The sequence below is a fragment of the Coregonus lavaretus genome (assembly GCF_964263955.1).
Source record: "Coregonus lavaretus genome assembly, chromosome: 28".
NCBI classification, from domain to species: Eukaryota; Metazoa; Chordata; class Actinopteri; order Salmoniformes; family Salmonidae; genus Coregonus; species Coregonus lavaretus.
This window is the reverse complement of record NC_140015.1, coordinates 15,840,622-15,854,510: the sequence shown is the minus strand read 5'-3', so window position 1 is coordinate 15,854,510 and position 13,889 is coordinate 15,840,622. Positions and strand designations below refer to the sequence as shown.

Sequence of the window (13,889 nt, the reverse complement as noted above, 5' to 3'; positions counted from 1 at the left end):
GTTTGAGAATAAATCCTTTAGAATGAAATGGAAATATCTATACAATTGCAATCAACAAAATGTATAGAAATCCTATAGGAGAAAAAAACATTGAAATCCTATCGGATCCTAATTTTACAGAAAAATCCTATCAGTGTGCTGGAGTCTGGTGTAGTGGTCTAAGCTCCCGACTCCGGACCATATGCCCCCTTGGCGACAGGGGTTTGAGTCTTGGCTGACTGTCTGTGCCGTTAAGCACTTTCTGTACCCTTCTCTATATCTGTCTCCATACCTCTACTTACATCTGTCCTGTAAAAAAATAAAAATACTCTGATCTCCTACATTAAAAAAATAAAAATAACATTTGACCTGTAGGAATCCCCCCCCCAAAAAAATCCTATCAGATTTTGGAACCAGTCCTATTGGACTAATATAGGATTCTAAAATAAAATCCTATCGGAGAGGGGCACAATTTTCTCAATGCATTTGATTTGTATACCTGTACATTTTGGCAGTGGTGGAAAAAGTACCCAATTGTCATACTTAGAAAATGACTCAAGTAAAAGTGAAAGTCACCCAGTAAAATAGTACTTCAGTAAAAGTGTAAAGGTATTTGGTTTTAAATATACTTAAGTATCAAAAGTAAATGTAATAGCTCAAATATACTTAAGTATCAAAAGTAAAATTAAAAGTATAAATAATTTCAAATTCCTTATATTAAGCAAACCAGATGGCACCATGTTTTTATTTTTTTTACATTTACGGATAGCCAGGGGCACACTCCAACACTCAGACATAATTTACAAATGAAGCATGTGTGTGAAGCATGTGTGTTTAGTGAGTCCACCAGATCAGAGGCAGTAGGGATGACCAGGGATGTTCTCTTGATACAGTGAGGGAAAAAAGTATTTGATCCCCTGCTGATTTTGTACGTTTGCCCACTGACAAAGAAATGTTCAGTCTATAATTTTAATGGTAGGTTTATTTGAACAGTGAGAGAAAGAATAACAACAACAAAAAATCCAGAAAAACGCATGTCAAAAATGTTATAAATTGATTTGCATTTTAATGAGGGAAATAAGTATTTGACCCCTCTGCAAAACATGACTTAGTACTTGGTTGCAAAACCCTTGTTGGCAATCACAGAGGTCAGACGTTTCTTGTAGTTGGCCACCAGGTTTGCACACATCTCAGGAGGGATTTTGTCCCACTCCTCTTTGCAGATCTTCTCCAAGTCATTAAGGTTTCGAGGCTGACGTTTGGCAACTCTAACCTTCAGCTCCCTCCACAGATTTTCTATGGGATTAAGGTCTGGAGACTGGCTAGGCCACTCCAGGACCTTAATGTGCTTCTTCTTGAGCCACTCCTTTGTTGCCTTGGCCGTGTGTTTTGGGTCATTGTCATGCTGGAATACCCATCCACGACCCATTTTCAATGCCCTGGCTGAGGGAAGGAAGTTCTCACCCAAGATTTGACAGTACATGGCCCCGTCCATCGTCCCTTTGATGCGGAGAAGTTGTCCTGTCCCCTTAGCAGAAAAACACCCCCAAAGCATAATGTTTCCACCTCCATGTTTGACGGTGGAGATGGTATTCTTGGGGTCATAGGCAGCATTCCTCCTCCTCCAAACACGGCAAGTTGAGTTGATGCCAAATAGCTCCATTTTGGTCTCATCTGACCACAACACTTTCACCCAGTTCTCCTCTGAATCATTCAGATGTTCATTGGCAAACTTCAGACGGGCATGTATATGTGCTTTCTTGAGCAGGGGGACCTTGCGGGCGCTGCAGGATTTCAGTCCTTCACGGCGTAGTGTGTTTCCAATTGTTTTCTTGGTGACTATGGTCCCAGCTGCCTTGAGATCATTGACAAGATCCTCCCGGGTAGTTCTGGGCTGATTCCTCACCGTTCTCATGATCATTGCAACTCCACGAGGTGAGATATTGCATGGAGCCCCAGGCCGAGGTAGATTGACAGTTATTTTGTGTTTCCTCCATTTGCGAATAATCGCACCAACTGTTGTCACCTTCTCACCAAGCTGCTTGGCGATGGTCTTGTAGCCCAATCCAGCCTTGTGTAGGTCTACAATCTTGTCCCTGACATCCTTGGAGAGCTCTTTGGTCTTGGCCATGGTGGAGAGTTTGGAATCTGATTGATTGATTGCTTCTGTGGACAGGTGTATTTTATACAGGTAACAAACTGAGATTAGGAGCACTCCCTTTAAGAGTGTGCTCCTAATCTCAGCTCGTTACCTGTATAAAAGACACCTGGGAGCCAGAAATCTTTGTGATTGAGAGGGGGTCAAATACTTATTTGCCTCATTTAAAATGCAAATCATTTTAATCAGATTTTTTTTGTTGTTATTCTGTCTCTAACTGTTCAAATAAATCTACCATTAAAATTATAGACTGATCATTTCTTTGTCAGTGGGCAAGCGTACAAAATCAGCAGGGGATCAAATACTTTTTTCCCTCACTGTAAGTGCGTGAATTTGACAATTTTCCAGTCCTGCTAAGCATTCAAAATATAATAAATGATTTTTGGGTGTCAGGGAAAATGTATGGAGTAAAAAGTACATAATTTTCTTTAGGAATGTAGTGAAGTAAAAGTAAAAGTTGTAAAAAATATAAATAGTAAAGTAAAGTACAGATACCAAAAAAATAACTACTTAAGTAGTACTTTAAAGTATTTTTACTTAAGTACTTTACACCACTGCATTTTGGAATACTGAATGTACTGTATCTCCCCTGATTGTACCACACTGTCACGGTTTCGGCCGAGGCTGCTTCTCCTCCTTGTTCGGGCAGGCTTCGGCGGTCGTCGTCTCCGGAGTACTAGCTGCCACCGTTCTATGTTTCGATGTTCGTTTGGTTTGGTCTGTTTGTACACCTGTTCTTTGTTAGTGTTGATTATGTGCCCTATAAGTTCTCTTAGGTTTTGTCATGTGTTGTGTGTAATTGTTACGTGTCAGCTATGCGTCAGTTTGTTCTCTCTCGTTCTGTTTGTTTTGAGAGAGTGTCCGCACTGTGTGCGCAGTTTGAGTTACGCACTGTTCCCTGTGTGCGTAATTGTTTCGCTTGCCCTCCGGCTGGGATTTTGCCGTGAGTCTTTTGTATTATTTTGATCCTCACTAAAGACTGTTGAAGAGCCTCTGTTGTCCTGCGCTTGATTTCTGCACCACATCTACGCTCAGCCCTTGACACACACACAAAAGGGCATGATCATATAATTATTTCTGTAGGACTTTTACTGTGAGTGTTGAAACCTCTGAAGCACTTGATTGTTGAGAACATCTCCCTAGTCAAAAAATCATATTGGAACCAGTCCAAATGGACTCCTATGGGATTCTATAGGAATAAAATCCTATAGGATAGGTTCTAAAATCTGATAGGATTTACTTTTGGATTATAATAGGAATTATCTGTTGGAATCCTATTGGATGGAGTTGTTATCAACAATCAAGTGCTTTAGAGGTTTCAACATCCACAGTAAAAGTCTTACAGAAATAATGATATGATCATGCCCTTTTGTGTGTGGTACAATCAAGGGATATACATTCAGAATTCCAAAATGTACAGGTATACAAATCAAATGCATTGACAAAATTGTGCCCCAGTAGTCAGACGAATTGTATTGATTATGTATATTTTATCACCTCAAATGACAGTACAGTTGCAGCACTGCAATGACAAAGGTCACACCAACACTAATCACACCTTGTTTGCTTGGGCTATAGGCTCTTTTCATAGTTGTGGCCTATTGAACAATGCATAATGATACAAATAAGGTGCAATATATTGGCCATAAATTGCAGTCAAATACAACATGCATAAAATCACATTTGACTTGACAGACAAGAGCAACATTGCAACTCAATCATTTAAATGCACCCTTTAAATGCACCTTGCATATAAATAAATAAAAAGTCGGACAGTATTGTATTGTCTGAATACAGTATATATTTTTCTGTAGCCTGCAGTAGGCTACTATGAAAAACTGATATCTAAGATCGAGCATGTTGTTCTGTATAAAAACAACAGATTGCATGCATCTCTTTCAGCCTGTCTCTCTCCCACCTACCACAAGTGTCTCCACCTCATCTTTCTTCCCCACTCTCCCACTCTCTCGGTAATCGGTTCGGTAATATTCCTACTGCCTGGAGTGAACTACCAATAAGGACTCCGACTGTCAACGGAGGATGTATGTGGCGCAGCGCAGAGAGATGATCTAAAACTATTCAAGATACCTGTAGCAACTGTAAAAGTGTTGTTATCGCATCAGTATTAAATATTTAATCCTTTTTTTTTTATAAGCAATTGGAACAGATATAACATTTACACAAATTTACCGTGCGCTGATGGACAATTACGCGCAGAAGTTGCGGTGCGTAATAATGATAATCCTCGCGGATGGCTGTGTTTCATGTTCTTGGATTATGCGTACAAGCTTGTTATGATACCTGGTCATCGTCTTTCCTTCGTCTACAGTGGAGAAGAAAAGTAACAAAGGGACCACATGATGAGAAGCGCGGGGTTGTTGCTTGGCTACTTTTTGGTGAAAGTTCTTGAATGCTACGCGGAGGGGGAGCCAGGGCAGAAGCTGAACGGCTTTATTATGGTACCAACGGGTACCAACGAGTCAAAATTGAACGGAGAGAATAGCGTTTCGGAGAGTCCGCGTACAGAGGACAAGTGCCGGGGTTATTACGATGTGATGGGCCAGTGGGATCCGCCGTTTGTCTGCCAGACGGGCAGTTACCTGTACTGCTGCGGGACCTGTGGCTTCAGATTCTGCTGTGAGTTTACAAGCTCGCGGCTGGACCAGACCACCTGCAAAAACTATGACACCCCGCCGTGGATGATGACAGGCAGACCCCCCCCCAAGAAAAAAGACCCCACTCACGACCCCACAAAGGATAAGACAAACTTAATTGTGTATATAATATGTGGAGTTGTTGCCATAATGGCCCTCGTTGGGATTTTCACAAAACTTGGACTTGAAAAGGCGCACCGTCCACACAGAGAAAACATGTCAAGGTGAGAGTGTATAACAAACAACCCCAGCTGTCGCTGTGCGCAATGCAGTAACAACTTTGGATAGCCTAAATGAATGCAGGAATGTAACTTTTATTTGGGTGTCAGAAGTTTCCTTAAAATATTTCGATGCATTAAAGATGCTGTTTTGTTAAAATAGGTGATAACCCACTGGACGCAGACGTCAGTTCAACTTCTAGTTTTGATTTACATTTGGTTGAAATCAACAAAAAATCAACAAAAAATGTAATTGGATTTAGGTTTCCTTGATGATTTAGGTTACCATTTCCTTACCTTGATGACTTTTTTCAAGTCCAGTCAGTTTTCCCACATCACATAGATTTGTTGGTTGGAATGACATGGAAACAACGTTGATTCATGATTCAACCTGTTTTTGCCCAGTGGAAAGTGTTAAAATATAGAATAAATCGACATGCTCAGTCAGTTCTACTGACCACAATACATATGCAGCCTACTATATTGTATTTGTGAGTGGCTGTGAATACCTGTCCAATTGCATTGGTGTCTTGAGATTCTATCAAAATGCCATACTTTTCATTCTGAATGATTGAGACCTCTATACTTAATAATAATGAGCACACTATGTCCTGGTAAAACCAGATGTGCTGTAGGTAGTAGTGTGTGATGAGCCATGCTCTCATCTCCCTTGATATCATTTCATCTCACACCCAGATGGTGACATTAAGGCCACTTTTTTTACTCCATTACACCTGCAATTGTTTTTAATTATCTCACTGCCCTAGATTTCATCATTTTAATTAGCTTCATTATTCTTTGACGTTATGTGTACACTCAAGGTTCACTTACCCCAAAAACGGGTTGATTCAATGTTGTTTCCACATCATTTCAACAAAAAGATTCAGTGATGACTTTGAATCAACATGGAAAACTGATTGGATTAGCAAAAAGTCATCAACGTAAGGGAATTTCATATTCTTTTCACCCAACTTTTAACCTAAATCCAATGACATGGTGAAATGTTTTGTTAATTTCATATTGAACATGTGTTAGTTGACAACTCAACCAAATGTTTATCAAAACTAGATATTGAACTGACCTCTGTGCCCAGTGGGCTGCCTTTGTCTCAACATGCGTTGGGATCCCTACTATCATTTGTCATATTTCCCACCTACAGTATATTATCAATGCCCAAAGGAAGGTGATCCCACTAACCCACTGTAGCATAAAAGGTACTGTGCACATCAAACAAAAACCCTTTGAGCATATGATAATTGGTCATTGGTAGGTCATCTACAAGTACGATGCAAGCATGTGAATAATTGCTTTGATTTAATTGGCCTAGATTGAATTTGAGTCTACATTATTCAAACATTAAGACTTGTAAGGATTTCCGATAAATAGCAGATAAATATTGAGGTTTACAGCATTTGAGCTACTGCTTCTGTAATTTTGCTTGATTTTGGAGCTATTTTGATTTCCATGTCATGCTTTATTATTGAGTGGACCAGCTGATTGAGGTGTTTGTGTTTCGTCAGGGCTCTAGCCCAGGTGATGCGCCAGCCTGGTCCAGGAGAACACTCAGAAGACATTGGGGTGCATGGACAGCACTATGACAACATGCAAGCCAACAGGGTACCTGCTAACAGTCTCCGTAAGTGGGCCTCTTCCATCCAATGTCTCATTTCATAGAGAATAGCCACTATAACAATAATTTGATACTCATTGGAAAGTATAACCATCTTACCACAACCAGTGGTAAGATGTGTGCATGGTGTATTATGTGGAGCTCTGCAATGCATTAGGTATGGTCATGATTGAGATACAGAGATAGTATAAACAGGATGCCATCTGCGGAAGACTGAGGGTCTGACTGCTGTGATCAGAATAATCATGCACAACCTTTACCTTTGTACATACATACACACATTTCAAACAGCCACCATCAGTAAACCTTATCATGCAAGAGAACGTTGACATTTTCATTTTCATAAATGCTGGAGTCCTATTGAAATGCCCAACAGACTCCGATTGGTCTTTGTGGTTGTAGTGAGGCAGCTGTGAAATTCAAAGGCTTATTCACCACCACCCTTCGCCTTCCTGGCTCGCCTGATTTAGCTGCTCCAGATAAGACAGTTGTGAAAGAAGTCCATTTTGTAGAGTCCTGTGGGCTGCTGAAGCAATTACTCACAGCCTCAGTAATCATTTAACACACTGGGATAATTAGCATCATCAACCGCTGCTGACTAATAGTAGTATAACGCTTTCGCTGCTCTCCATCTCTTACAACTGGCTCTTTCTTTCTCATCTCTCTCTTTTTCGTCTCTCTCGAACAAGCAGCCAAGCAAGCACGCACACAGGCACACATCTATACACAGACCCGCAAGCATCACTCACTCACTCACTCACTCACTCACTCACTCACTCACTCACTCACTCACTCACTCACTCACTCACTCACTCACTCACTCACTCACTCACTCACTCACTCACTCACTCACTCACTCACTCACTCACTCACTCACTCACTCACTCACTCACTCACTCACTCACTCACTCACTCACTCACTAACACTCATGGATGATGCAGGCTTCATTATGTTATTATGCATTGCATGTCTCAGACTGCCGGTTGCCATCACACAGGCTAGGCTTTACTCACTAATGGCAATTGACAGACTTTTCCCCATTTGCTTGTTTGGAAGTGATTCTAATGCATGCCCTCTGTTGTTGGAGCGACGTAAAATGACATGTTTACACTTTTCAAGCTGAAAAGGAGTGTCAATATTTGTCATGAAAAACATGCTGTTTGTTTGTGTGAGATGGACAAATTCGACTTGGAGAGAATGATAATGGGAATACTAGTTTTATGTTGACGGCATCAGCATATGGCAACAGAGGTTGTTTTTTGTTGTTGTCGAAAGTGAAGTGGATGAGGCAGCTCTGGGTCAAGAGCCTCCACTTTGATTCTTGAGTGTAGCTGAGTGTAGCTTCCACCAATAATTGAAGCTTGTAGCTTGTATTTGCATGAAGAGCTGGCATATTTCTCTCCCATCCCTTGGGTAGGAATTACCAAAGGGATTGGAGACCTAGTTCAGCAATCAGGTGGGCTGCATGGATACACATTGGCATTGTCTCTCCTCACAGTATATGGAAGGATCCATACCTTTTCACACAATAGCACTGTAGATTGGAGAGGGTAGATGAGTGGAGAGGTGGGTTCTGGGTAATCTCTTCCTTTGTCAGTGGCCCTCCCACCTCCTCCTAGCACAACACTATCTCTTTTAGTCCATCGCATCAAGTTGAAGCAACAAGGACCTCTTCAATCTCCACTGTGTCGGCTCACGAAATGGATGTGTAATTTAGTGTGACAGAGCTTTTCAGGTGTCCTTAGAAGGCCAGGGTTTGGGTGGATGCAGTGTGCGATTCCACTAGAGTCAATACACTGTTCTTTATTGGTTTGGCATAATGTGGGCATTATGGAATCAGAAGGAGCAGTTTATCACTATTAAGTTGTGTGCTGTATTAGAATAGAGGTAGTGTTGTTTAGTTATGCTAACTAGAACCCTTATTCAATAAAGGGGGATGATAGCACAGGTTTCTTTGAGCAGCTATTCACACTCATTCGCACACTGACTGTCCTCTTGTAAAAAGTCTCACAGGCAGAGCAGTGTCTTGCTGTTTCATGAGAAGATGTGATGAGTTATTGTATCAGTGTGAACAGCCTCAGCCAGTGAGCTCACTGTTGGAGATGTGGAGAGGTGCAGGGAGGTGTGTGAGGGGAGACACCCAGGTGTTGTGCTGCTAAAGAGCTGACTCCATCTCCATGCAGGCTGAGGGGTAATAACCCAGAGAGTGGAGTGTGTAACTGTGCTGGGAGCAGGGCCATTTCATAGAGCACTGGGACTAAAAAATTCCCAGTTCTCCAGTCTGAAATGCCATTAAAGTGCTTAAATCTGAGAGTGCTGAGTCTGACTGGTGGCAGGCACATACTCTCAGGCAGCAACACAGTGTGTGATTGTTTTGAATTAGGTAACCCACTGGGGTCAGGCTGGTACAAAGCATGGCAGTAGTGCAGTTTAGTAGACAGACATCAAGTCAGGAAATTGACAGGGCTTTTTATGGTAGCATGGTACCTCAGCAAGAATAGTAAGAAACCTCAGCCACTAGACTAGAGAGCATAATCAGTGTTGCTATAGTGGTGTAAAAAAATAAAAGATCCAATCAAAACAAGGGAAATTGTTTAATTCAAATTGATTTCCAAATTTGCCTAATACAGCATCAATAGAATCGGAATGGAATGAAACCCCTTGAGCTGAGGCGCCTGAAGAGTGTTATTCTGGTGAATGAATCTCATTATCACACATGTAAAACAAGCACACTACGCCAGCAGAAGCTCTCACTTGGACAGGCTATTTCACTGGATGTGAATTATGCAGGGTATCTAATCTAGTCTGAGGCTTATGTCCATATAAGTGACACCTCATGGCATACATTGACTGCCAAGGAGGACTGTCTGTGTGTGAACTGTGTCTTGTGAGAGAGTAGCGCTCTGAAGAGGTGACAGCACAAGTAATTAGGTTCATGTGAGGCTGCATGTGTTTGAGTAACATCTCCTCCTGTGTTTTCAATCTAATGTTATATTACCCTGGACACTTGCTGCATTGAGGGTTCAATTGAAAGAGACTCATTAGCATGGTGAAAGCCCTGTCAGGCTTACTTGTGTCAATATCAAGGTATTTATTCAAAATAATGTTTTTTCTTGGCCTTTTTGTCTGCGTATTGTGCTTTTTAGTAATTGTACAATATAATTTAAAGGAAAACAATGGGAAAAAATGGGTTGAATCAACGTTGTTTCCACGTCATTTCAACCCCAAAATTCAGATGTGATGATGTTGAATCAAGGTGGAAAACTGATTGGATTTGCAAAAAGTCATCAACGTAAGGGAATTTGGTATTTTATTCACCTAACTTTTCACCTAAATCCAATGACAGGATGACATTTTTGGTTGATTTCCCGTTCAATTCACGTTAGTCGATAACTCAACCAAATGTAAAAATGTTGCACTGACGTCTGTGCCCAGTGGGAAAGCTTTCTCTCATTGTTATGGCCGTAGACTTCAAGTACATTCAAGTAATGGGCTCCCGAGTGGCGCAGCGGTCTAATGCACTGCATCTCAGTGCTTGAGGCGTCACTACAGACCCCCTGGTTCGATTCCAGGCTGTATCACAACCGGCCGTGATTCGGCGGTGCACAATTGGCCCAGCGTCGTCCGGGTTTGGCCGGTGTAGGCCGTCATTGTAAATAAGAATTTGTTCTTAACTGACTTGCCTAGTTAAATAAAATAAAAAATAATGAGGCCTTTGTTTCAAATACCAATGTTGAAACGTTCATTAACCCTCGTCAGACCTTTAATTGATTATGAAAGAACTGTGTTATGATTAGATCATGGCTATAATTTTTTTTTGAAGGGCTTTGATATTCACAATACAAAGTCCACTCTTGTATACAAGTAGGCTCGTTGGGTCAGTGGTTTCCGGTGCTTCAGATCATGCATGATATATAGTGCCTTCAGAAAGTATTCGTACCCCTTGACATATTCCACATTTTGTAGTGTTACAGCCTGAATTCAAAATGGATTAAACATAGTTTTTCTCACCCATCCACACACAATACCCCATAATGACAAACTGAAAACATGTTTGTAGAAATGTTAGTAAATGTATTGAAATAAATTGACAAAACATGTTAGAGTTACCTTTGGCAGCGATTACAGCTGTGAGTCTTTCTGGGTAAGTCTCTAAGAGCTTTGCACCTAAGGATTGTACAATATTTGCACATTATTCTTTTTAAATTCTTCAAGCTCTGTCAAGTTGGTTGTTGATCATGGCTAGACAGTCTTGCCATAGATTTTCAAGCAGATTAAAGTCAAAACTGTAACTAGAACATTCAATGTCATATTGGTAAGTAACTCCAGTGTATATTTGGCCTTGTGTTTTAGGTTATTGTCCTGCTGAATGGTGAATTTGTCTCCCAGTGTCTGTTGGAAAGCAGACTGAATCAGGTTTTCCTCTAGGACTTTGCATGTGCTTAGTTCGATTTCTGTTTCTTTTTATCCCAAAAAAACCTCACAGTCTTTACCGATTACAAGCATACCCATAACATGATGCAGCCTCCACCATGCTTGAAAATATGAAGAGTGGTACTCAATGATGTGTTGGATTGCCCCAAGCATAACGCTTTGTATTCAGAACATAAAGTTAATTTCTTGGCCACATTTTTTGCAGTTTTACTTTAGTGCCTTAATGCAAACAGGATGCATGTTTTGGATTTTTTAAATTATGTACAGGCTTCCTTCTTTTCACTGTGTGATTTAGGTTAGCATTGTGGAGTAACTACAATGTTGTTGATCCATCCTCGGTTTTCTCCTATCACAGTTTCCTTCCTCTCTGGCAACTGAGTTAGGAAGGACACCTGTATCTTTGTAGTGACTGGGTGTATTGATACACCATACAAACAGTGGCGGCTCCTGAAAAAATTCTCAGGGGGGGCAATTTTTCTGATGATTTAGGTGACCTACACACATTTTAAAAAAGATATGTCCAGCAACAACATGAAGACAGGGGCAGCATATAAGTCAATACCAGAAGCATTTATTGACTGATCTCAAAAGTGTTGGCTTACCAGGGTTGGTGGAGCCCTCAGTTTCATCTTTGCCTCGCAAAGCTAACTCAAACACTCCGCAAAACTTCACACACTGGATTAGCCGGCTGAGGATGTGGCGGTTCTTGCTAATGTCGTAGTAAATATATTTGTTATAGTGAATATGGAATATGATATGTTGAGTAAAATGTTGTGCTAAGATCTATTTAGGTCAGGAGCTGGTTATAAGTTCTGTTCCTATCCAATAACAATGGACAAAAGGGTCCTATCTTGTCAGCCTTGTCAGCAGGTGGCCAAGGACAACACCCACGCCATAGGCCTCTCAGTTCTTCCAACTCACGAGTTCTTGCTCTGAGGACACACACACACACACACACAAACACACACACACACACATCATCACTGTTAACACACACACACACACACACACACACACATCATCACTGTTAAACACACACACACACACACACACACACACAAAAATCCCCTCTCTTAGGCTGAACATTTGAAGACAGAGAACCCGACTCAGAGCCAATGCAACAGTGACAGTAGCCTGGAGGGGACCTCGCCCAACTCATCAGGACCAATCAGAAGATCAGAACTACTAGATTCAACCTACTTCATTTATTGCATAAAATGTCTGCACACAATGTTTCGGGGCTCTCTTCAGATAATAATAATAATAATAATAATATGCCATTTAGCAGACGCTTTTATCCAAAGCGACTTACAGTCATGCGTGCATACATTTTTGTGTATGGGTGGTCCCGGGGATCGAACCCACTACCTTGGCGTTACAAGCGCCGTGCTCTACCAGCTGAGCTACAGAAAGTGGATACTCATGGATGCGCATCGCAATTGTAAAATGTCAACACAATTGGAGACACCACGTCATTTTTGGAGACATGTTATTGACAGTAAACTATTGTAGATGCGACTGCTAACTAAATAAAACATTTTAGCTGGCTAGCTAATCATCTTAGCTAAATGTGGGGCAAACAATTCAGTTATTTACCGTTAATTTGAGGGATTGGGGTGAAAGAAATCGAGTTACATAGTGATACTTTACGATATACTGTATTGACAATATCGCAATATTTTAGCGCTAGTTGGCTGTACCTGCACCAAAACACCATTATTGTTCCTTCATAGCTTGTTCTCAATCTTTTCACATTGGGAGCCAATTTGTTTTCAGCACTTTTATTTCCATGACTGATCAAAACTCGTTCTCATGGCTTTCTGATCCCTCTGCAACAGACATATGGTGCGCAATAAAATCACAGTATCGAATCGCAATACGTATAGAATCATGAGACTCGCAATGCATATATCTTATCGTGAGGTTCCTGGCAATTCCCAGCCCAAGTTCATTTGCCACAACAAATCTCTTCGCTAGCAAACGCGATGTCTTCTCCAAAACGGCAATGTGTCTCCAGCAATGTTTACTTTTTTGACGTTCTATGGCATCTCCACTTTCCAAGCATATATGACCACATGTAATATTTTGGTAAGTGATGCAAATAGTGAACTATGTAGGGCCAGGATGTAAAATATATGTAGCTGCAGCAATTTCTCTTATCTGATATGGTAAGTAATGGGGCTTAATGTATAGCTCCCTAAGAGTTTGACGAACGGGTCCGTGCACGCGATTCCAGATATCTTTACCTCTGAATAAACTGCCTTTATTATACCATATCCACCATGTCCAAAGTCTCTACTTGGTCTCAGTTCTCCAGTAAACTTGTGATTATCAACACTAACCTCATCGTTGTGGCGGCGGACAGCTAGCCTGTATCCCTCATCCAGTTGAGTGGCAATGTTATTTTTTCGTTCGTACCAATTTTTGGAAAATCCTCGGGTGTAGGACTTTCCGCCTTTAGTAGAAACCTGTTGAATTATTAAATTTGGTCTGGGAGGTCCTAATTGTTTCGTTGCCAATTTATCTTCATTTGTTCGCCGACAAAAAGGAACTTCTTTCAAAGACACAATCCGCTCTTTTCTTAGTTACGTTCATGGTTACGTTACGTATGACGAAAGCGCGTAAGTGCAAGCCCTCAGACACCCATAGAGATTGAATTGAAAGCTCTGAAATTTGAAAAAAATAGATTTTACATGGGAGTCTATGACAGACTTCTGGGCGATTTTCAACCTGACTGAAATCGCCCCAAAAGGGGGGGGAGCCATTTGAAGCACGACTTTAGCCTGATTGGACATTACAACACTGATAACTACTG

At 41.1% G+C, this 13,889-nt stretch overlaps 1 protein-coding gene across 1 annotated transcript in view; it reads left to right on the top strand.

Annotated features, from left to right (window-relative positions):
* Positions 1-4,494: 4,494 nt before the first annotated feature.
* LOC311103343 (protein shisa-9B-like) overlaps positions 4,495-13,889 on the top strand; it is a gene marked incomplete at both ends in the record, with an annotated part of 32,564 nt that continues 23,169 nt past the window's right edge. The window contains 2 exons of the mRNA XM_084144901.1: positions 4,495-5,015; positions 6,530-6,645. Coding sequence (XP_084001027.1) covers positions 4,495-5,015; positions 6,530-6,645 — 637 coding nt within the window. The remainder of the gene's footprint in view (positions 5,016-6,529; positions 6,646-13,889) is intronic.